Here is a 25,297-nt window from a genome sequence, read left to right as displayed (position 1 = left end):
CCGGCGTGCAGCAGGGATGAACGAGACGGGCTTTGGGAGTGTTGGTTCGGTGTTAGTGCAAATGTCAGGAAGCAGTGAAGAAAGGAGGACGAATGGGGGGTGGGGTTTGGAGTCTGTCGGTGGGGCGCCGCCCTCTCCCCCACTCTCAGGTGCTGGTATGGTCGGCCCGGCTGAGAGCGATGGCCAACTCCAGGTCCTGCTGCTCCTTGAGTTGCAGCCGCCACAGCCTGTCGTGTTCCTCGCGCTCGCTCTCACGCTTGGCCCACTCCAGCTGCTGGCTTTCACTTCCAAACTAGAAAGCAAAGAACACGACATTAACCGAGGAAGTACAGCACAGGCCAAAGGCTCCACTTGGATCTGGGATGCAAATTTTTTTTTTTTTTTTTAAAAGCAAGGAAAATACATTCAAACACAGCTGGGGTGATTTTGAGATTTGCAAAGCAGATGAAAGCGCAGACACACTTGGCCAACAAATCCACCTTGTACATGCTAGCTCGGATCAACGTGCTGAAGATCGCATGCAAAAAGTACTGGGACGAATTCTCTGACCGAGCTTACCTGCTCGCCTTCAATTTCTGCCAGGAAAAAACAAAATAAACAACTCATCATGACACACGATGATGAAAAAAACTATTCACGTCGCCAGATGATACAGACCAACTTTCATTCATTCATTTATTTTCTACCGCATTTCCTCACCAGGGTCATGGGGGGTGCTGGAGCCTATCCCGGCGAGAGGCGGGGTACACCCTGGACTGGTGGCCAGCCAATCACAGGGCACATATAGACAAACAACCATTCACACTCACATTCATACCTATGGACAATTTGGAGTCGCCAATTAACCTAGCATGTTTTTGGAATGTGGGAGGAAACCGGAGTACCCGGAGAAAACCCACACATGCACGGGGAGAACATGCAAACTCCACACAGAGATGGCTGAGGGTGGAATTGAAACCTGTACAGACCAACTTATAACTTAAAAAACATTTGGCTGGTGTCGGTGCAACAGCCGTGTTGTGGTTGTCTATACATAAATCGACACGGTTAGGTGCGGTTTGCAAGGCTATCACTTTGTGTTTCCAATGTAGTTAACATTTGGTAATGGTTTTATTTCATTTGAACATGCATCAGATTACAATTGAGTGCATCCCATAATCAGTTCACAGTTCCACATGTCCAAAAGGAGTAGGAAGAAGCAAAGCTTATTAAATCCTACCCCTCCATCTGGTACTTTTACAATCAGCAACTGTTACATTTGTTCACTTCCTGCTTTCCTAATATAGTTTAAGTTTTTTATTTATTTATTTTATTTTTGTCACGTACCAAAGTAGGAGGTGATATGAGCATCCAATGACATAATGGGTACCATAGTAAGTGTCAATATAGTGATATATATAGCACATCATGACTGGTTCAAGACTCTTCATCCTTGTATTTAGCAAACATCAACTGCTTGTATTGTTTCTTGAATTGGCTCATCGTTGTGCATTGTTTGAGGTCCTTACTCAATCCATTCCATAGTTTGATTCCACATACTGAAATGCTATGGCTTTTTAACGTAGTCCTAGCATAGAAGTGTTTCAAATGTACTTCTTCCCTGAGATCATATTTCTCCTCTCTTGTAGAGAAGTATTGGATGACATTTTTAGCTAATTGGTTTTTTTTAGCCTTATGCATTATTTTAGCTGTTTGAGTCCACATACTGAAACGCAAATGTTGATCTGAACGAGTTTGTGATGTTACCCCAACTCGACAAGTTGTATACACAGAAGAAATGTAAAAAAGAAAAGTTGCACAATATTGCGTTGCACAATTGCGACAGAAAGCAAGGTGCAGCGGGCTTGCAAAATACTCGAACTGTCACCAAAGCAAAGAAAAAAAAAACATACGTAAAAGGTGAACATCAAAAGCGGTCGTGGCACTTTAGAGCACTCCATTACACAAAAATTGTTGGATGTAGTTTGTCTGTTGATGCTTGCCTTGTTTTGGATCAACGTGTGGCATCGCACAAAGATGAAAGTGGTGAGAATCTGGATTATAAGTTAAGTTTGAATTGAATAAGAATTTGTTTTGCAGTGACAGCAACACCTTTTCAACTCATACTCCATTATGTATGGTGCACGCGCGCACACACACACACACACACACACACACCGCTGCCACCATGTGTGGTCAAGCAAAGGGGAACGCTGACTTTCTCACGCTGTGGCTTCTGCTTAAAAGCACAAGTGCAAGGTCACAGCGGAAGGGCACGCGCTGGGCATGGCTTGCGGGTTTCGCATGACTAACACACACACACACACACACATACACACATACACACACACACACGCTTTTTGATTCTCCAAATGCAGGCGTGCAATGTATCTTGAGTGGCAGGCTTCTTGTTGACAAGGAAGAACGCTGCACCTTGAAGCGCAAATAGGGAAGTGTGGATTCACAACACACAACCTGGCAACCTTGGGTTATGTTACCAGTTCCGTTCCTAGGCTGTGATGTAAGTTGAGTTTGCCGTAAATAACTTAGTACACCTAAGTTAAATTGCACACGACACCAAAACATGTTTATTTTGTTATTTCAGCTGTGCTCCAATGTGGAAATATTTGGCTTTTATTTTGGAAAAAAGTTAAAATTCTCATAAGTTCTTCCGGGACTGGGAAACTGAGGTGGAAATCCTAGTTGGAAAGCTGGAGGTTTATTCATTCATTCATTCATTCATTTTCTACCACTTTTTCCTCACGAGGGTCGCGGGGGGTGCTGGAGCCAATCCCAGCTGTCTTTTGGGTGAGAGGCGGGGTACACCCTGGACTGGTGGCCATCCAATCACAGGGCACATATAGACAAACAACCATTCACACTCACATTCATACCTATGGACAATTTGGAGTGGCCAATTAACCTAGCATGTTTTTGGAATGTGGGAGGAAACCGGAGTACCCGGAGAAAACCCACGCATGCACGGGGAGAACATGCAAACTCCACACAGAGATGGCCGAGGGTGGAATTGAACCCTGGTCTCCTGGCTGTGAGGTCTGCACGCTAACCACTCGACCGCCGTGCAGCCCAGCTGGAGGTTTATGTCAAAAATTAATTGCTATATATATAATATTGCTATATATAATATTCAAGAACTGTGTTTTGTTTGTTTGTCATATACCTTTTTGTAGCTCATGCATAATGGTGTTTTTTAATAAACGCCAAATGATATCCATCAGTGTCATGTCAAACAACATGAATAAATCTGTATTGGCTTCCATTATTTCTATGATCAAGTCACCTTTTTGCCATGTCTCCAAAAAGTGTGTACACCAACTATAAAGGGTGCGTAACAGTGTTTTTATTAGGTAATATACTTTTAAACAACTTTTGGGCCCTGTTTTGTGTGTACCCAAGCTTTATACCGGAGGCCTCCGGTCGATTTTTATTGTGGCAGAAAGTAGTTCCAGCTAGTTGCTGTTTACATGAAGAACGACGCAATGCTAACTCTCTCTGTTCACCCGCACACGTTGAGTCTGGGACACACACACACAAACACAACAATAGAGGGCAGCATGCAGTGATATGGAGAGAAAATAACGATAATGCAAATGTATTACTCTTTTGAACGCATATTGTTTTGAAAAGCAAAACGGGAAAGCTTAAGAGACCTCCGCAACGAGCTGGAACTACTTTGCTCCTCCTGTTGATGATGCCGTTTATACTACGTAAAATTTATTGCCAAAATCAAGGGTATTGTATCCAAGCCAGATTTAGAGAGTCTAATCCACGCTTTTTCCACCAGTAGGCTAAACTACCGTAATGGCCTTTCTCAGCAGGCTCTCTAAACGAGCCGTAAAACAGCAGCAGTACATCCAGAATGCTTCTGCTCCAGTCCTGACAAGAACCAGGAAATATGACGCTCAGCACTGGCTTCCTGTCGCTCAGAGAAGAGACTTCGAAAAAAAAAAAAACTCTGATTGTATGCAAGTCTTCTCATGGTCTTGCGCCAAAGTACATTTAGTGTACATCGATCTAATTTAGAACAATCTTCCAGAAGATGTGCAATAATTTCAAAACTGTACTCAGTTGTAATTCATTTTGAATTTTAGAATGTTTTTATTTTTATGAAGTGACTTTACCCTTCTTTCCCATAAAGCACTATGAATTACCTCATGTAGAAACTGTGTTCTATAAATAAACCTGCCTTGCTTATTACGCCTTGAAGGCTTGTGCTGAAACACTCGAGGAGCCGGAGTAATCTTGTTCGCATTTCTAAAAAGATGACATTCGCCAGTCTTGTCACAAGATTGGCAAACTTCGTGGGACAAATGTTATTTTATACTACCCAGCAGATGAGAATACAAAGTCAAAAACCCACAAAACATCAGTCCAAGGTGGCGGAACTCTGCGGCACGGCTTTTAACAGGAACCAAAAAGGGGGAGCACATCACCCCAATTCTGGCCTCCCTACATTGGTTGCCTGTTCGTTTTAGGATTGATTTTAAGATTTTATTGTTTGTTTTTAAGGCGTTGAATGAGCTGGCCCCCAAATACATCTCGGACCTCATCCAAATTTACTCTCCAGCGCGGTCACTGAGGTCCGAGGGCCAGCTCCAACTTGTGGTGCCTAAGACGAGACTTAAGACCAGGGGGGAACCGAGCCTTTTCTGTGGTTGGCCCCAGGCTGTGGAACTCTCTCCCCTCCCAAGTAAAAAAAGGCCCCCAACATGGAAAGCTTTAAGTCTTGTCTTAAAACCCACTTTTATTCTCTGGCTTTTAACTCGGAGTGAGTCGTATGGTCCTCTGTGTCTTTTAGTTCTCCGTTTTTATTGTAATTGGTTTTATTTTTTATACTTTTATTGCTTTGTTTCTTGTTTTTAATATTTTAATATCTATTTTACTATTTTATTTCTTAAATGATCTTTTAGTTTTGGATTATTACTTTTTATTTTTCCTAGTCTGTGCAGCACTTTGGAAACTCTGTTTATAAAATGTGCTATATAAATAAAGTGGATTGGATTGGTAACTACTAATATTCCAATATTAGTGCTGGCAGCTAAGACGTGGTGATTCCATACGTGTTTGCTACAATGGGTGGCTAAGGTGCTATCTGTTGGCTCTCGGCTTGGACACGATGGTGGTGGTGATAAAAGTGTATAACTCAACGACCATTTGTATTCTTAATGACTGGCCATAGTACTATTACTACTAATAATAACAGATTTTATTTATTACATACTTTAAGATTTCCATTCCAAAGAAATGTCAATGTGACAGTGGAACACTTATCACAAACACACTTACCGTAGGGGGGGGCAGGCCGGTTAGGAACGCTTTTCTTTGATGGTAGGACAGGATTGTCTGATTTCTGTTAACACACACGGAAAGTGATTTAAAAAAAAACAAAAGTATAACAAATAACATGTATGACCGAATAACCAGGGTGAGCAGGGGTGTCCAAAAGGTAGCTTATACTGAAAATGTCATTAATGGATTATTAATTTTGTATTATATTGTCTGGAGTAGATGTCATGTGAGACTTAAACATTATCACATACTACAGTATTAATTGTCCCTGTACCCTAGAAACCGCCCATGAATGATACGGGAAAAGGCCGAAATGATACTGTGTCAAAGCCCAGGGCAGTGATACTGATAAAATATAGAGTTTAACCATGTCCAGTATCAGCCCCCGTAGCTGTCCACTCTGGTATCGTGCCCGTGAAACAACCAATCAGAGAACAGCACACGAGTGCTTAGTGCCTAGTGCTTCTCCAGTCACCAAAAAACCCAAACTTGATTAATGGAACTTTAATAGTCAGACATTGATAAGATAAGACTGTTGATAAAATATTATTGTTGAAATATTTTTGCAATTATTGTGTTTACACTGTTTAGATATAATACATGGAATAAACTGAACATTTTCTGAAAACAAAATGATCTTTTGATTAAATAGTACGTGATAATAAGCTCATGATTAAATAGTATGTGATAATAAGATCATCACATGGTTTGGCTGGTATCAGGCCAGGTATCATGCCCCCAAGTGTCAGTATCAGCCCGAGACCGAAGGTCTGATACTGGCACCTATAAGTATGTCAAAATATATTGTGCATAATCTACCATGCACTGCCTTTATGTGAAAGTGGAATGTTGGTTGGTGTTTTTGGCAGAGGCGGGAGTCAGTTTTTCGCAAGTGTAAAATACAGTGGTGTTCCTGATTTCTTATCTTTTTGCATGTTTATCATCATCAAAGAAATTAGAATATTAGTCAGTGACAACACAACTGAACACAAAATCTTTTACTATTACTGGAGAAAAACTACCTAATGTACCAAAATCATCCAAATAGGGCAAGATACTGCAACTATTCCATGTTATTATCAGTGTACGTGTTAATGCATGACCAGAGTGTGTATATCAAACCATGCAGTAAGTGTATCCCAATGACAGCATTGTACACTAGCTCAAATTAACTAGTTTTCTCATGTTATAATGCACAGAAAAGTGAAAGAAATATGTGTTCATGTTTCACATAAGGATTGGGAATGATGGGCAAAATTCCAAGTGGTTAGCACACAGGCATCACTGCTAGGAAACCCGAGTTCAATTATCGATAGGTCCTTTCTTCCTGCAGCTGTCAGGCTGTACAACCAGCACTGCTCCCAATAGACTTCTACACCACTATGTACATCTGTGTAATACTTGCTTTTATAGTCAGTATAGTTACTCCAGACCCCATTCACTGTGCAATATCTTATCAACCTCCATGTGCAATATTAAGAGGCTCTGAATGCAATATACTAAGTTCTATGTGAAGTATTTCCATAATACCTCATATTAACTCACTAGCAAGATCTCAGTGTAAAGACTGGTCATATATCTCATCTCGTTTCATATTATCTACATACTGTATTGTATATAACTCTGGGAAAAACTGTTGATTTTGTTAATACTTGGGTTGTTTATATTGTTTTTCTATATTGTGTATTTTGTACTGCTTAACTGATTCTGTACTCTTGCTGCTGTGCAATGCAAACAAACCCCACTGAGGGATGAATAAAGGCATATCTTATCTTAATTCCACCCTCGGCCATCTCTGTGTGGGGTTTACATGTTCTCCCCATGCATGCGTGGGTTTTCCCCGGTTTCCTCCCCCATTCCAAAAACATGCTAGGCTCCAAATTGTCCATAGGTATGAATGTGAGTGTGAATGGTTGTTTGTCTATATGTGCCCTGTGATTGGCTGGCCACTAGTCCAGGGTGTACGCCGCGTCTCGCCTGAAGACAGCTGGGATAGGCTCCAGCACCCCCCTTGACCCTTGTGAGGATAAGCGGTAGAAAATGAAAGAATATACAATTTCCAATAGCCAATTTTTTCTTGAATATTTCAATGTTCAGGTTGCACGGCGGTTGAGTGGTTAGCGTGCAGGCCACACAGCTAGGAGACCCAAGTTCGATTCCACCATCTCCGGGTTTTCTCCGGGTACTCCGGTTTCCTCCCACATTCCAAAAACATGCTAGGTTAATTAGCGACTCCAAATTGTCCATAGGTATGAATGTGAGTGTGAATGGTTGTTTGTCTATATGTGCCCTGTGATTGGCTGGCCACTAGTCCAGAGTGTACCCCGCCTCTTGCTCAAAGACAGCTGGGATAGGCTCCAGCTCCCCCCACCCACGACCCTCATGACGACAAGCAGTAGAAAATGAATGCATGATTACACTACTCACCTTCGGCATTTGGCTGAAGTCTGCAAATCCATCCTTGTTTCTAAACGCGCTACTTCCAAAATGGTCCACCGTCCTGAATGACTCTACAAAAGGAGCACATTTGGAACATTTGAATGTGGGAAAAATACTTTTAAAATACACTGTAAATGAAGCACACGCTCCAAATCATCTTACTGTGCTTATTCTGTGAGAGCTATTTTCAGCATCACGGCTGCGAAAGGTTCCACAACGTTAGGCCAAATCCTGAAAAAAGTGTCTACTGTGTTTAAACCTGACGCACGTCTCTGATTAGCTAATTAAAGGCGTCAGTCGGAGCACTGTTCAGCAGAACTGCGCCCGGCTTGTTTTGAAGCTTTGTGGTTGCGCTGCCTGATTTAGCAAAAAAAAAAAAATGTGCAGATGGTTACAGTGAAAAAACAAAACATTGTAATAGAATATGTTTGTTGTGCATGTGCGGCCACAAGAAGCCCTATTCATGCAGAGTTGGCCATGTTTTCTTTTCAGCACTGTAAGCCCATGCAGGTCCACAGTCGCCTCTGTGTTGGATTGATGGCTGGACAAAGCGGGCGGTCGGGCCACAGCGCCAACTTTAAAACAACTTCCACGCTGAATTAAGATGCGTAAGGTGAAGTGGAGCAAACGTTAAGACACTGTGCCCCCCGGTGCCGTCACAAACTTTCTGTTGTCTTTGGCTCCAGCCAACCTCCTGTTTTTCCAGGGTAAAGGGGGCATATTTTTAGTTGGCCGGCGGTGGTTAAATGCGTAGGCACTGGACTAAAAATAGCCTGAAACCACCGGAACGTTGGAAGCCACAGAGAGTAAAAAAGGTAATTATTGAACATGTCACCGGGAGAGAGCAAAGAGGAGCCTTTTTGAGGTGTTTTGCACAAAGCTCCCTCACATTCAGATCAGACACATTTGCATACATTGCTACATCAGTCTTTCCAACTCAGTAAACAAAGCAGACATTGGCAGCTCAAAAAAAATCATTAAATGATGTCTGGTCTAATTTGCATAATTACACTTCTATTAAAAATGACTGCTGTAAGACATCGGTTGGGTAACAACTGTCGGTGAACACCAACAAAGAAGAAGATTCAAGAAGCGTTTGTGTTCATCCATTTCGACCAACGGAGCTCAAAAGTTGAGTTGAAATTCCGCCAAAAAATGAACAGTCGGCACAGTGCAACATTTGCAATGCCATCATATCATGCAGAGGATGAACCACTAGCATGATTAAACAGCACTGGGTTCATGGTGTAACAAAGTGCCCCGTTTTTGACGCACTACGCCAGACTTCTTCCTGCCAGTCAGGTCGGTAAAACAAATGACCACAACCTTATATTGATATATTGAAGCGGCAAACAAATGATACTTTATACTGCGAATATGCTGGCCTATCGACAAAATGACCTGGCATTAACCAGACCCTGCGTTCATTGTTTGATATTCTACACCAGGGGTCTCAAACACAAATGTGGCCCACAGGACACTACTTTGAGGCCCCCGCCTTGATATGAAAGTTTAATGTTAGTGCGGCCCGCGCAAGTTTGATATGGATGCTGTATGGGTATCATGTACCCAGAAAAAAATTATTACGTTTGATTAATGTTCATGTTAAAGGTTAAATAACTGTTAATAGTTATCCTCCCTATCCGTGTGGAAGTGGTAAGTTTTTGGCTATTTAAGTTTAAAGGAAATAACTTGAAGGCTACCGTTTAGGTCGCTAGCTCTCGAGTTTGCGAGTTAGCATGTGTCTCAAGACCCTGCAGTTGCGCAATATGTTGTAAATAAAAAGAGTATAAATGTGACTATAGTTGTGTTTTGTCATGTCTACAGGGCTCTAATAATGCTTTGTTAATTTTAATCTGAAAAAATAATTAGTCTACCCACCAACTATATGTGGTTTCTTAAGTTTTTATTATTTGCCATTTTATTATTATTATTATATTATTATTATTATATTATTTATTTATTACTGATTGATTGATTGATTTTCTTTATTCTTGATTTGTTTATTTATTTGTCATCTTATTTTGTGCAGAAAAATAAAAATTAAGATATTTGAGAACAGTGGAAAGCACTGAAAAAGCACTGAAAAAGTTTGTATATTTTTCTATTTTTAATAAATGCGTTGTTTTTTTTGGAAAACCTGATGCGGCCCAGCCTTGCCCAGACCCTAGCTCCAGTGGCCCCCAGGTAAATTGAGTTTGAGACCGCTGTCTCATGTACTCCTATGTAAAGACACCTTACAACATTTATTTAAGGTTTAAGGTGGTTTGACATTTTTATTTTGGTTAAAATATCCCTGTGAGAAATTCATAGTAATAGTAAAAGTCATACCTGAATTCCTTGGTTTTGGGCTGTGGGAGCCAGGCTGTGAGGGAACAAACAAAAAAAAGTTTTGAGCGAGTGAAGCTGAAAACACCAAATCTTCAATGTTACCTTGAGTGGAGGCTTGGGTTTCGCCACGGAAGGTTCAGAGGATCCAAACATGCTGCCCGTCCTCCTGTGGAGGTCAGATGAGGAGCCTGCGAAGGGGTCACTTTCTCTGAAAGGATCTCCAAAAGGATCTAGAGGGAGGACACACATACAGCTGTGGGTAACCTAAAAAGGTCCATGAGGCCCTAAGGCAGGGGTGGGCAAACTTCGGCCCTGGGGCCACATGCGGCCCACCGAGCGTTCGAATATGGCCCGCCAGTTGATTTCTTTTAAGTATTTCAACATTTAACATCCAAGCTGGCAACATCGGACAAAGTCGGATGTCTGATAAAAATAAAACTGTAAAATTAAATTTCATAATTGTATGTGGTCTGATGTTTAATGTGCCCCTGAAAAAAGAGACATGAAAACATACAGCTTACAACACTTTTACGGATAAAATTGGACAAATAATTAAATGCGGACTGTTAGAATTACAAGCGTATATATTCTGGCCTATATTCTATATTCATCTGCATATTCTGGGCCCCCCCTTAACAATTTTGTTAACTCAACGCGGCCCACGAGTCAACGTGTGTGGTTGTTTGTCACACTTAAATGTTTCAGATGATGTAAAAAATTTAAATATTAGTAAAAATCCTAATTCCTACTTGGCCCGGTGTGGAAAAAGTGATCGCCCTCTTGTTAAAACATAATAACAAAGATTAATTGAGATCTGTCAGTCTGGAAGAGGTTCTAAAGCCACTTCTAAAGCTTTGAGACTCCAGCAAACCACAATGAGAGCCATTATCCAAAAATAGTGCAAACATGGAACAGCGGTGAACCTTCCCAAGGAGTCACCGGCCAACCAAAATGACCCCCAAGAGCACAGCGACGACTCATCCAAGAGGTCACAAAAGACCCCACAACAATCCCCAAAAATCTGCAGGCCTCACTTGCCTCAGTTCATGTCAGTGTTCCTAACACCACTATAACAAAGACACTGGGTGGTAGAGTTCCAAAACAATAACCACTGCTGAACATAAAGAACATTAATACGCTGTTGTCTGACCAGACAAAAATGGAAGGTGTGTGTCCCAGAAAACGAACATCATACTAACAGTAAAATATGGTGGTGGCAGTGTAATGGTCTGGGGCTGTTTATCTGATTGAGGACCTGGAAGACTTGCTGTGATAAATGGAACCATGAATTCTGCCGTACACAAAAAAAAAAAAAAGCGGAAGGAGAATGTCTGGCCCTCTGTTGGTGACCTCAAGCTGAAAGGAACTTTCAAACTTAAATATATATTCTGGCCCCCCCGTTAACAATTTTGTTAACTCAACACGGTCCAAAAAGTTAGCCCGCCCCTACCCTAAGTTGTGACCTATATTTGATTTTCTTTACGAGTACAAGTACGAATGACCAATATTCCAAATGTCGCTCCAGGAATACAACAAACCTTTGAAGAGGTTGGATTTGAAGGGGTCTTCTGTCTGAAAGGGGTCTGCTGGAGGTTCCTTTGGAGTGCTATGGTTGAACATGGCGAGCTTTGACTTGAACGATTCATCCTGATGGGAAAACAGTTGACACAGACGATAATGTAACGATCCAGAAAATTACACCAAGTGCAAAAGCCGTTTCTGACTATTCTCACTGCACTTCTGAAGAGCCCGTTCTCCTTCTCTGGGAACAGGTCACTTGAATTAACCGTGTTGCTTCCTCCTACGAGGTTGCTCAGGGCGCTGTTGTACTGCTCAATAGTCTTGGTGACCTCCTTCTGGTTCTCCTGGATGAGTGACAGTTTACTGCGAGCCTGAAAACCACAGAAAGAGACAAACGGGGTTATTGAGACCCTGGCATGGTCTTTCCTTGATAGCGGTCCTCCAGCTCATTTAGATGCATCTGGATTGAAACCTTCGGGGGTGTATGTTGTATCTTCTGATGTACCTTTGAATGACACACCATGACTTTAATCAAATGATCCTGTGACCACTCACCTGGCTGATTTCTTCCTGGGCATTTTTCAGAGACTTAGTGATGCTATCCAGCTGGACTCGACTCGACAGCAGGTTCTTCTCCAGCTGAGCCTCCTCATCCTTCAGACGGCTGAGGTCCACCTTTGTGCGGCTCACCTCCTCCTCCTGGCTCCGCATGTCGGTCTCCTGGGAGCGGATCTGGCTTTGCAGGGTGGAGATCTGCACAAACGGATTTTCACATTTCAGGACTCTCATTCAAAAAGGAGTCAGATAAGTTCTCCGCTAACCGTCTGCGTCTCTTCCTGACACTTCTGCTTAATGTCATTGAGCATCCCCTCCAGCTTGGAGCGCTGCTGGTCCATCTTGTCCAGGCGCCTCTGGGCGTCCTGCTTCTGAGAGTCCAGGTCCTGCAGGCTGCCGCTTTCCCTGTCCAAGTCACGCTGCATGTCCTACAACATAATGCCAATGAAGTGACACCTACGTCGGCTCTGAAAGCTCCTTTTTTTTTTAGTACTTAATCTTACTTGGACAGCATTATTTTGCTTCCTGATGGTCTCCTCCTTTTCCTTCAGCTCTTGCTCCAGGATGAATTTCTCTCTGTAGGACAGCCACATGTCATTTTTGATTAGATCACACGTGTGTCTAATGTTGTGAGTGGAGAGATGTGCATGAATTAAAAACGACTATTAAAGTCTACATTTGATTGGAACTGCTAATCTATGTCAAGCAGTGATGTGGTCAGGGATGGCGGGTACGGTAAGTGAGTGCGAACAACAACAACGTTAAAAAAATATATATATATTCGTATGTTTATTATGTTGTCAATTCAACTGTCTTATATGTTATTTTCTGTATTAATAACATTTTCTTAAGTAACAATCTCAGGTAATGAATGTGAGTGTGAATGGTTGTATGTCTATATGTGCCCTGTGATTGGCTGGCCACCAGTCCAGGGTGTACCCCGCCTCTCGCCCCAAGACAGCTGGGATAGGCTCCAGCACCCCCGTGACCCTCGTGAGGAAAAGCGGTAGAAAAAGAATGAATGAATAACATTTTCTTAAGTAACAATCTCAGGTAATGAATGTGAGTGTGAATGGTTGTTTGTCTATATGTGCCCTGTGATTGGCTGGCGACCAGTCCAGGAGTTATTGTAAATAAAAAATTTGTACAAAAAAAAAAAAAAAAACACATTTTTTTTTTTAAACATATGTTCCAAAGACCCCAAAATATGAAGATAAAATACATTTTATAAAAGAATAATTATGTTTTTTACATGCAGAAAACAATGCAAAATCGTTATGAGGGATGGATGAACTTATGGTTGATGGAGACTTCCCGTACATCCTGGTGAGATGGATAAGGTTTCTCACCTTCTGCATCGGATTTCTGCCACTCGCAACTTTCTTTTGTGCCGTGGCGAGTTATTTAGCTGTCACACCCCCCCCCCCCAAAAAAAAAACTGTGAGTCAGCAACATATAGAGTGCCTCGTTTGGACATACATAGGCTAGAGTATGGAGCGAACAGATTAGTTTGCTACAATGCTGCAGCAATGTTGTACAAATTTAAATAAATGGGACTAAGAAGCGTTTTTTTTTAGTAGTTTCGCTTTTTTTTCCCTTAAATGAGCAACCTGTACCAACATAGAATAGCCATGAACCTCACTGATGTTAAAGCAAGTTGATCCGACTATGAAAGGCTGTTGAAGTGCTTTGCTTGGCACAGCCTCTCTAGAAAATAGCTGATATCAGAGGAAAGGCTCATGAATGTTGATATTAAAAGAAACGGAGCCTGTCTTTTCTCATCCCATTGGCTTTTCGACAAGGAAGACAAACAAAAATCTACTCCTTGTAAAAGCCTGAGGGGGCTCACCTCTGCAGCTGACTTATTTCCTGGCTGAGGTCATCCAGCTCTTTGACGCCCAGGACCTCCGCTGGCGGGATGGCGATGTCCTGACGGGCGAGAAGGGGTGAGGAGTCAGAAATACGGAGAAATAAAGATACTGACATGGATGGAAGGGCGATGGACGTTGTTAGGCAGAAGGAGCAGATGCTGGGAGGGCGAAGTATGGGGGACATACGGTGGTGTTTGCCCCCCTTCCTCCTTTATTTTTTCACATGTTTGTCACACTTAAATGTTTCAGATGATGTAGTAAATTTTAATATTAGTCAATGACAACACAACTGAAGAATTATAACTGAATTAATAATGTGTTTGTTAATAATGTAACAAATTAATTGAGATCTGTCAGTCTGGAAAAGGTTCGAAAGCCACTTCTAAAGCTTTGGGACTCCAGCAAACCACAGTGAGAGCCGTGAAAAAAAAAATAGTGAAAACAATAGTGAAAACACAGAACAGCGGTGAACCTTCCCAGGAGTCACCGGCCAACCAAAATGACCCCAAGAGCACAGCGACGACTCATCCAAGAGGTCACAAAAGACAACAACACCCAAAAATCTGTAGGCCTCACTTGCCTCAGTTCATGTCAGTGTTCCTAACGCCACTATAACAAAGACACTGGGTGGTAGAGTTCCAAAACAATAACCAATGCTGAACATTCATTAATTCATTCATTTTCTACCACTTTTCCTCACGAGGGTCGCGGGGTGCTGGAGCCTATCCCAGCTGTCTGGGTACACATATCAATCACAGGGCACATATAGACAAACAACCATTCACACTCACATTCATACCTATGGACAATTTGGAATCACCAATTAACCTAGCATGTTTTTGGAATGTGGGAGGAAACCGGAGTACCCGGAGAAAACCCACTCATGCACGGGGGAGAACATGCAAACTCCACACAGAGATGGCCGAAGGTGGAATTGAACCCTTGTCTCCTAGCTGTGTGGTCTGCGCACTAACCACTCGACCACCGTGCAGCCCCCAATGCAGAACATAAAGAACATTAATACTCTGTTGTCTGACCAGACAAAAGTGGAAGGTGTGTGTCCCAGAAAACGAACATCATACCAACAGCAAAATATGGTGGTGGCAGTGTAATGGTCTGGGGCTGTTTATCTGCTTCAGGACCTGGAAGACTTGCTGTGATAAATGGAAGCATGAATTCTGCCATCCATGGAAAAAAAAACGTCTGGCCCTCTGTTGGTGACCTCAAGCTGAAAGAAACTTGGCACAATGATCCAAACCACACCAGCAAGTCCGCCTTTGAATGGCTGAAGAACAAAAAAAAAGTCTAAGTCCTGACTTGAATTCTATTGAGATGCTGTGGCATGACCTTAAATAAAGCGCTTCATACTGGAAAAGCCTCCAGTGTGGCTGAATGACAACAATTCCGGGCCAAAATTCCTCCACAGAGCTAGAAGACAAGTTATAACAAACTCTTGATTTCAGTTGTTGCCGCTAAGGGTGGCCGAACCATTTTTTAGCTTTAGGGGGCGATCACTTTTCCACACAGGGCCATATAACTTTGGATATTTTTCTCTCCCTTAACGATAACATTTCATATAAAAAAAAGTGCATTTTGGGTTCAGTTGTTGTCATGAACTAATATTTAAATGTGTTTCATGATCTGAACGAAGAAACCAGGAAAGGGTCAAACGCTTTTTCACCCACTGCTGTGTGCAGCACAACAAAAAGACGGGAAGGAAGTGTGTCTCGTGAGGGACGCAGCACACAATACATGAAAAGCGCTGTGCCGAGACAACATGCAGGAATGCACCATTTCGAGTAGTGATGTCATCCAGGAAGTCCTAGAATACTTCACTGCCAAGTTGTCTGCTAGCTACGATACACTCCATAATACTGTAAAAATATTATAACATAAATACTAAGAGGTGAAGCAAATATTCAGCTGGTGAGCTACTGCTAACATAATGTGCCTAGAGCAGAGGTCTCAAACTTGCGGCCCGCGGGCCAAATGCGGCCCGCGAGACGCTAGTTTAAGGCCCCCACCTTGATACCAAATTTTAATGTTGAAATGACAGCTTAAAGCTGTGTGCACACCGGACACAATTAACATGATTTTGCCCCGCCCATACTGTTAACCTACCCTGTTACCCCGCCCTGTTTTGCTTTGGATTAGCAATGAAGCTAAAGGCTTATGACGCTGGGTACAAATAAATGCAGGAAATGATGAAAATACACGTCACGATAAAGCATCTCATCAAACATGTTGTTAAAGTTACGACGCTGCTCCCAGATGGAAATGAGTAAAATGCTAACTTGCTAATTGGGTAAAATTGTTAAGTTTCATTAATGTTCATGTTAAAGGTTAAATAACTGTTAATACTGTACATTTGAATCTGAAAAAAATAATTTCTCTACCAACTGTATGTGGTTTCTTACGTTTTTCTTATTTGCTGTTTTGTTATTATTTTACTTATTTATTACTGATTGATTTATTGTCTTTATTCTTAATTTATTTATTTTTCTTTAACTTATTTTGTGTATAGAAAAATAAAAATTAAGATATTTGAGAACAGTGGAACGTTTTATCAGATATTTTGGTGTGGAAAACTGGAACCAAAGTACTGAAAAAGTGTAGGGTATAGCAGAAGCAAAAGCATTGAAGATAGTTTTTTTTATTGATTTTTTTTTCCAGTTTTTAATAAATGCGTTTTGGGTTTTTTTTTTCGGCTTCACCCAGAACTTAGCTCCGGTGGCCCCCAGGTAAATTGATTTTGAGACCCCTGGCCTTAGAGTGTGCAAGTAGAAAAAAAAATAAAACGGGCGTACTTGTGCAAGTACTTTTTTTCCCACCCTTTCATTCACATTTTACTCCTGAAAATGTTTGTGCACGTGTATATACCTTTAATCTACAAGTCTCCTACAACTTTTATTTGTTCACATTGGCAACACCGGCGTTGACGCTTGATGACATACAAGCTAGCTTGAGCGGTCAGTTGCCTCTTTTATCTATTTTTATATCTTTATAATACCCAGAGAAGAGGAAAAACATGTGCTAATGTCTCACATAAGGATTGTGTAAGATGATGGATGAAACAGGTTGGCGAATGGTACATGCGTTACAAGAGGAGGAAGAGAACAAGCCAGAAGAGGTGCAATTAGCGTCCCCTTGTGGTTGAAAAGCGCCATTACTCACTCTGCAAGCATGAGGCAGTGCAGTGTAATCAGGTCTCCCGCCAGACAGAAGCCCTGGGAAGCTCTGTCACACAGCAAAGACACCAGTTCAATAAAGAAGAAGCTAAAACACAGCAGGACAACCGAGCCAGGAAGCAGAACCCAGATGGAAGCAGGATGAAATCAAGTGAGGGCTTTTCCGAGTCTGGACTTACAGGAGTAATAAGCGCTGAAGCCGCCGTCCTTTCTGAGGGCGGAATCATGTCCGGTGTGAGAGAGGACGGCGGGTCGACGTCTTTAGTGATCTTCTGCTGGATGAGGTGCATGGCCAGGCAGAACTGTTCCCGGGTCAGCTTGCCCGTCTGTTTGGTGTCTGCCAGCCCCCTGCAGAAAGAGATGGGCTGTGAATACATCAAGTATTGAACGTTTTTCATATCTGTCATGAATTTGTAAAAAAAAAAAAAAAAAGTATACTGGTCAATATGAGTTATTAAGTGTAGAATTACAAACGTAGAATTATTGAACGTTTTTCATATGTCATGAATTTGTAAAAAAAAAAAAAAACTACTTTCCATGGAAAATATACTGGTCAATATGAGTTATTAAGTGTAGAATTATGAACGTAGAATTATTGAACGTTTTTTCATATCTGTCATGAATTTGTAAAAAAAAAAAAATACTTTCCATGGAAAATATACTGGTCAATATGAGTTAAGTGTAGAATTATGAACGTAGAATTATTGAACGTTTTTTCATATCTGTCATGAATTTGTAAAAAAAAAAAAAAAAAGTATACTGGTCAATATGAGTTATTAGGTGTAGAATTACAAACGTAGAATTACTGAACGTTTTTCATATGTCATGAATTTGTAAAAAAAAAAAAAAATTACTTTCCATGGAAAGTATACTGGTCAATATGAGTTATTAGGTGTAGAATTATGAACGTAGAATTATGAACGTAGAATTATTGAACGTTTTTCATATCTGTCATGAATTTGTAAAAAAAAAAACTTTCCATGGAAAGTATCCTGGTCAATATGAGTTATTAAGTGTAGAATTATGAATGTTTTTCATATCTGTCATGAATTTGTAAAAAAAAAATACTTTCCATGGAAAATATACTCGTCAATATGAGTTATTAAGTGTAGAATTACGAACGTACAATTATTGAACGTTTTTCATATGTCATGAATTTGTAAAAAAAAATTACTTTCAATGGAAAGTATACTGGTCAATATGAGTTATTAGGTGTAGAATTATGAACGTAGAATTATGAACGTAGAATTATTGAACGTTTTTCATATCTGTCATGAATTTGTAAAAAAAAAAAAAAAACTTTCCATGGAAAATATATTGGTCAATATGAGTTATTAAGTGTAGAATTATGAACGTAGAATTATGAACGTTTTTCATATCTGTTATGAATTTGTAAAACAAAATTACTTTCCATGGAAAATATACTGGTCAATATGAGTTAAGTGTAGAATTATGAGGGGAAAATCTATTTTAATCCATGCTGGAATTAAAAAAAATAATAATAATAAGAGACTATGAATACTTTCTAAATGCAATGACAACATTGACAATGGCTACACCAGGGTAATCTAATGAGACTAAATATAAGTCTAATTTATGGAAAAGTCTGCCTGTACCAAGATGATAATGTGTACGTATCACCCTGCATACAAGCACGTGCTGTAGGTGTGCCATATTTTGTGGTGCAGATGACCTGTTGTGCCGTTTCCGTCTCACCAGATTTGTGCCAGCATGGTCTGTGAGAGGCTGGAGTGCATGAAGATCTCGATGACCTCCGTTCCGCTGACCAGGCCGTCGTTGTCCATGTCGGTTTTCTTGAAGACATCATTGTAGCGCTCCCTGTCAGCTACCGGGACCACCCAGTTCTCCTCTGCCTGGAACCAGACACAACATATATTTACATATGATGTGCAACACGACTTTCAGAATGATTTAGTATTTTGGACCTTTAGGGGAAAAGAGAGTGAAATGAAATGAAAGTAAGAAGAGAAGGCGACAAGGACGACCAACAGGCCTGGCTTCCCTGTCATGGAGAAAAACCTGTTTGACAAAAGCACCACAGGTGAAAGATCCATGAAGCAACACCAAGGTGAATAAGAACACTCAATGGTGCAATGCTGCAAAACAGGTTTAGCCACTATTAGCAAAAGAATGAAATTTATGTATGAGATGTCAATCTCCCTCGGCCTTTTGGCCTAGGTCACCACCGGATGTACTACGGTGTACTATGGTGACGACCCTGACACGCATGGAGGGCGTAGAAAATATGTGAAGATGCCTTGGCCGTGCTAATTATGTATGTGAGGTGCACACATAGGGGTCCGCAAGTGAGACGTACAAAAATCGTACAAAAGACACACGTGCAAAGTTGTACCGAGTGTATAAATTTGTAAGAAACTTGAGTTCTCCTAGAGTTTCTTGGACATAACAAAGACCCTCTGCCGCCGGTGTGCAGCCAGTCTAAGGCTCAAACACCAGCATGTCACATGCCCAGTAATCCGGGAGGGGCTCAGAGTAGAGCTGCTTGAGGAGTCAGTTTAGGTGGCTGGGACATCTCACCCGAATGCCTCTCGAACGCCTTCCTTGTGGGGTGTTCTGGGCATGCCCAGCTGGGAGAAGACCCCGGGGCAGACCTAGGACACTGGAGGGATTATGTCTCACAGCTGGCATGGGAACGCTTTGGTGTCCTACCGGTGGAGATGCTACCTGTGTTCCTTTCCTGTGTTATTTTGCAAGTAGACCAGCCATAGAAGCTTGTAAGACCCATAAAACCTAGGCTTTAGATCAGATATGAAAGTTTAATGTTAGTGCGGCCCGCGCAAGTTTGATATGGATGCTGTATGGTATCATGTACACAGAAAAAATTATTATGTTTGATTAATGTTCATGTTAAAGGTTAAATAACTGTTAATAGTTATCCTCCCTATCCGTGTGGAAGTGGTAAGTTTTTGGCTTTTTAAGTTTAAAGGAAATAACTTGGAGGCTACCGTTTAGGTCGCTAGCTCTCTTGTTTGCGAGTTAGCATGTGTCTCAAGAACCTGCAGTTGCACAATATGTTGTAAATAAAGAGTATAAATGTGACTATAGTCGTGTTTTGTCATGTCTACAGGGCTCTAATAATGCTTTGTTCATTTCTATATGTGGTTTCTTAATTTTTAATTATTTGCCCTTTTATTATTATTATATTCATTTATTTATTACTGATTGATTTTCTTTATTCTTGATCTTATTTAGTGTTGAAAAATAAAAATGACGATATTTGAGAACAGTGGAATGTTTTATCAGAGCTTTTCTTGTAGAAAATCAGAACCAGAGCAAAGTTTGTTCATTTTTCTGTTTTTTAAATTTTTTTGTTTTTAATAAATGCATTTTTTTGGAAAACCTGATGCGGCCCAGCCTCGCCCAGACCCTAGCTACAGTGGCTCCCAGGTAAATTGAGTTTGAGACCCCTGCTTTAGATTAAACATGGATGGCTTTAAACAATGGAAATCAAGTGTGACATTGCTTGACATAAAGAAGGGAGTGGTACTCTTCGCAAACTCAATCACAATCATCCATATGACCGCATTTTCTTAGCAACGAACAAATGTGCTTAAAAGGTTATAGGCCAGGGTGGCAATCATAACATTCATTCATTTTCTACTACTTTTTCCTCACAAGGGTCGCGGGGGTGCTGGAGCCTATCCCAGCTGTCTTTGGGCGAGAGGCAGGGTACACCCTGGACTGGTCGCCAGCCAAATACAGGGCACATATAGACAAACAACCATTCACACTCACATTCATACCTATGGACAATTTTGGTTGGTTTAATGTAACCCATGCTAAAAAAAAAAAAAATGTGTGAAGACATTAGTTTCATCTAGAACAGGGGTCGGCAACCTTTACTATGAAAAGAGCCATTTTACCCAATGCCCACTGAAGAAAAATAGCCTGGAGCCGCAAAACATATAGTATGTTTAAAACAACATTGGAGGGAATTTGGGGGTATCAAAGTAGTTCAGATAAGAAAAGACGAGTTGGAGTACTCTTGCTAGTTTTGGAGATAAACTTACATAAATGTATGTGTAAACTACTGTAAACGTAAAAACAAGTTCCCATGCCGCTGTTTTTAAATTATCTCGAATTTATTTTTTAGATTTGTAGGTAAGTATTACTTGTTTTTCTTCATGTACTGAACTGGATAGCAGTCAGAACTCACTCAGGATGCATTCATGGTCTCAGACAAAGTTGGATTTTTTAAAACTCATTACAAAAGACGTGCATTTTCCCCACTCGGGTGTTAAAAATATTCAAGCATCGCAAAGGGAGCCACAATAAAGAGGCTGAAGAGCCACATGCGGCTCTGGAGCCGCAGGTTGCTGACCCCTGATCTAGAAGATCTGCTTCTCATCTTGTGTAATCACATTAAAAAGTTTCTGCCTAGCAAGTTCCAGCTAATTTATATGTAAGATTATGCAGGAAAAAAAACATTTTTGTTATGCACACAAAACAAGATAACTGATTAGCTATAAATATAAATTAGCCATACGAATATGACAGCGGGCGGTGCGGTGGTCGAGTGGTTAGCGCATAGACCTCACAGCTCTGAGACCAGGGTTCAGGTTCGCGACCCTCGTGAGGATAAGCGGTAGAAAATGAATGAATGACAGCAGAACCTCAAAAAAAGAATACCCAAAACGCCAAAATTATACAAAAATTCAACACCAAAGTCGTACAATACATGAGGACGGACTGCATGGGTTAACTTCTTTTTACGCTTGTCTAATAGTAATGTTTAAAAACGTGCGTATTAGCAAGCCTGCCTTTCCACTTCCTCATACGCTCCACCTCTGACACGCGTCCTCAAAGGCTGAGCCGTTTATTTCGACAACAGAAATCGTAACAGTTGATATATTAAACATGACAGCTAATAGTGGTTTCACCCTGGAACAGATTATTTCCATTTACATTCATTTCTATGGGAAATACTTTCCGGTTTTGTGGATTCAACATACCTGCTTACTTGACCTAAAGGAGTGTTTTGGGGAGAGGCTGCTGGTTGATGTGGCGACAGGAGAAACCAGAGGAGGAGGAGTGCTCCGCAAGGCGTCTTTGAGAGGAGCCGAGTTGCCCAAGAACCCGGGAAGACTAGGCAAGACCGCCACAGCGCCCGGCAGCCCACTCGGCACTTTTTTTCTTTTTGAGGGAGGGATCAGGGAAGCGGGTAAGGCGGTCGGCACCGGCTCTTTCTCCATTGCCCGATACACAAGATGCATGACCTGCAACATGAGTAGAGTTGGGTAAACTGCAGACAAAATCATTTTAAAATTGTTTTCTGATCAATAATTTACCACAATAAATTCCTCTTTGTCTAAGTAGCCATCTTTATCTGCGTCGCCGAGGTCCCAAATCTGCAAACAAAATCAAAAAGTCTTATTTAACTTGCCACAATGACACCAAAGATAAATAAAAACGGTAACGTCACCTTTCCCAGCACATCCAGAGGTAGCTTTGAATTGATCAAGACAGGTTTGACTTTATCGCCTGAGAGAAGGCCGTTGACGGGGGACAAACTCTCAAAAATGGCCTCAAATTTCCCTTTTTCATCCAGCTACAGAGTAAAACATAAATAACAATAATACATTTTATTTGTATAGCGCTTTTCAAAATACTCAGACACTTTACAGAATAATGGAGTTGAATAAAGCAAGTAAACAGAATAGAAGACACACCAAAATACAACATTCATTGGTTAATACAGTTAAAACAAGTAAAAGCGGGGCGGGGCACAGCAGTCAGATATAATATATCATATATATGTTATATAATATAACATAGCTGTTAATCGTAGGTCTGTCAAGCAATAACCTTAAATAATAACTCACCCTTATTGCCCAACTGCCGTCAGATGCTGGGGCATTTAATAAAGGGCTGCTGGTGTCTCGCTGGAAAAAAAAAAATACGGTATTTCAGTCAAAATGTCTTATGTCTTAACAAGTGCAGTACCACGCCACCGCAAAATAATAAATAACAATAATGAACACAGGATTAATATTGAAAACTGGGCTATCTATACATCTTTTATTATACTTATCCTGAATTGGGTCGTGGGGGTATGCTGGAGCCTATCCCAGCTCACTTCGGTCAAGAGGTGGGGTACATCACAGACCACCAGGGTAAAAGTTATTAATTATTCTCTTAGTTTAATTTCATTTGTGTATGACTACTCTATTGTATGAGTCCTTCATGGGTTCTGTGTAAAGTGTGAGTGACTAAGGAGTTCCAACTAAAAGGAGCGGAACTCCTTCATACGTCGAGCATCGACACTTATCTTTGTGTAAAAGTGTTGTTGTAATGTGGACGACTCACAAATTTAGGAGGCGCGACGATTTGGCTGAGGTTGCCGAGGCTGACGTCATGTCCTGCCTGTGCCGAGGCCACCAGTCTCAAGGCGATGAAGAAACCCTTAAAGAGGTGAAGGAAGTGAAAGCGACTGAGGTGAAACCCGGTGACTGGTGCACAAGTCATCATTTACCAATCATAATAATAATAACAAAAGTAATGTTGGAGCTGAAGGCCCTTCACATCCTGTCCACCATCCATTCTGCTCTCCTACAGGCTAAAGTGTTTTATGTGGCATAGTGTATCTGATTAATACTACTATGTTGGGTAATAGGAGTGTAGAGGTAACTGTAGGGGTGTTAATGCATGCCTGCGGGGCTCTAATCATGTTAAAGAGTTTATTTAGAAGATGGTAAACACCTTTTCCATGCCATAACTATGAAAATATTTCATATATATGTGTAAAGACTGTAATGTCCTTTGAGAACTTACAAATGTGGCTCTCACCGTATTAGTTTGGATCCTATATGGACCCTATATGGATCGGACCCTATATGGATCAGACCCTATATGGATCAGATCCTATATGAACCCCTTATGGATCCTATATGGATCCTATATGGACCCTATATGGATCGGACCCTATATGGATCGGACCCTATATGGATCGGATCCTATATGGATCGGATCCTATATGGACCCTATATGGACCCTATTTGGATCCTATATGGACCCTATTTGGATCCTATATGGACCCTATTTGGATCCTATATGGACCCTATTTGGATCCTATATGGACCCTATTTGGATCCTATATTTCCAGGTTTCTGTGCTACATGTATAATGACAGTAAACAACATATTTGACATTTTAACATATATAGATATATATTTTTTTTTTACCCGCTTGTCCAAGTAGCCCTTTCGCTCTGCGTCAGCCAAATCCCATATCTTGAAAGAGAAAAAAGCGTGATGATTTCAGCAAATAAACACAAGCATACTGTGTACAAATGTAATGGATGGTTTGGAGGAGATCAAACCTTTCCCAAAGTATTGTCGGACAGCCCTGACTTTTTGAGGAACTGAGCAGCATCCCCAGCTGATATCTTGCCACTCTTTACTGGATCCAGCTGCGAAGGCGTGGAAGGCAGACAAACACTTAAAAAAAACTTTATTGAGTCGAGTACATTTACAAACACAATTAGTACCTGTCTGTAGTAGCTCTCGTAGGCTGGGTTCCCGCTTGATAACTGAAAACAAAACATGGAAGTATATTAAAGACGTATAAGTTTTAGCTACAAATCGCTTTGTGTTCAATTCGGGTTGGGTTTAATTGGCCGTGGTACGAACGTTACTAATTTCCTGGCGAACAGCAAGCTCCGCGGCTATCCTGAACGCACAGTAAACAAGCTGACAACTTGACTTAAGACGACAAATAAAGAACCTCACAAGTCAACTTATGGTCACACATTCACCACATCCTGTGGGAAACCGTAGATAATGCTGACTTTGAAACGTAAAAACGACTTTTGTGAAGGTCCGTGAAAGTTGTTACCTGGCCGAGTGTCATGAGCGCCGCCATTTTTCCTAGTGGTGTCTCGGGAGCGTGCGCACACCCCTCACTGCGCGTTCACGATTGACACATATGAAAACACTTTGACAACACAAAATTATTAAATATAATGTCTAAAGGTCAGTTAGTAATTGTGTGTACATGTGAGTTTAATGGCAATTATGAGGACAATAATTATTTCTCGTTACAATGTATTGCTTTGTAATATAC

At 41.1% G+C, this 25,297-nt stretch overlaps 1 protein-coding gene across 3 annotated transcripts; it reads right to left on the bottom strand.

Annotated features, from left to right (window-relative positions):
- On the bottom strand, positions 1-25,297 carry LOC131109838 (epidermal growth factor receptor substrate 15-like 1). Of its 3 annotated transcripts, XM_078788880.1 has the most exons (24): positions 25,070-25,287; positions 24,723-24,764; positions 24,555-24,644; positions 24,418-24,465; positions 23,543-23,638; positions 23,059-23,118; positions 22,659-22,784; positions 22,525-22,584; positions 22,189-22,452; positions 18,911-19,068; positions 17,374-17,542; positions 17,181-17,243; positions 13,985-14,064; positions 12,639-12,711; positions 12,402-12,563; positions 12,136-12,333; positions 11,793-11,951; positions 11,598-11,706; positions 10,162-10,289; positions 10,060-10,093; positions 7,717-7,799; positions 5,287-5,350; positions 559-575; positions 1-292 (listed from the first exon to the last, which is right to left on the bottom strand). In XM_078788880.1, the coding sequence occupies exons 1-24, from the start codon at positions 25,094-25,096 to the stop codon at positions 146-148; spliced, it is 2,457 nt and encodes an 818-aa protein (XP_078645006.1). In that variant the 5' UTR covers positions 25,097-25,287; the 3' UTR covers positions 1-145. The 3 variants fall into 3 exon arrangements, with proteins under 3 accessions (XP_078645006.1, XP_078645007.1, XP_057918214.2); XM_078788881.1 differs by lacking the exon at positions 17,181-17,243 and having other exon boundaries at positions 11,784-11,951; positions 25,070-25,297; XM_058062231.2 differs by lacking the exon at positions 17,181-17,243 and having other exon boundaries at positions 25,070-25,114.

This window comes from Doryrhamphus excisus, linkage group LG2 (assembly GCF_037039965.1).
Source record: "Doryrhamphus excisus strain RoL-2023G ecotype Guam linkage group LG2, RoL_Dexc_Guam_v1.1, whole genome shotgun sequence".
Taxonomy (NCBI): Eukaryota; Metazoa; Chordata; class Actinopteri; order Syngnathiformes; family Syngnathidae; genus Doryrhamphus; species Doryrhamphus excisus.
This window is presented reverse-complemented; position numbering and strand designations above follow the sequence as displayed.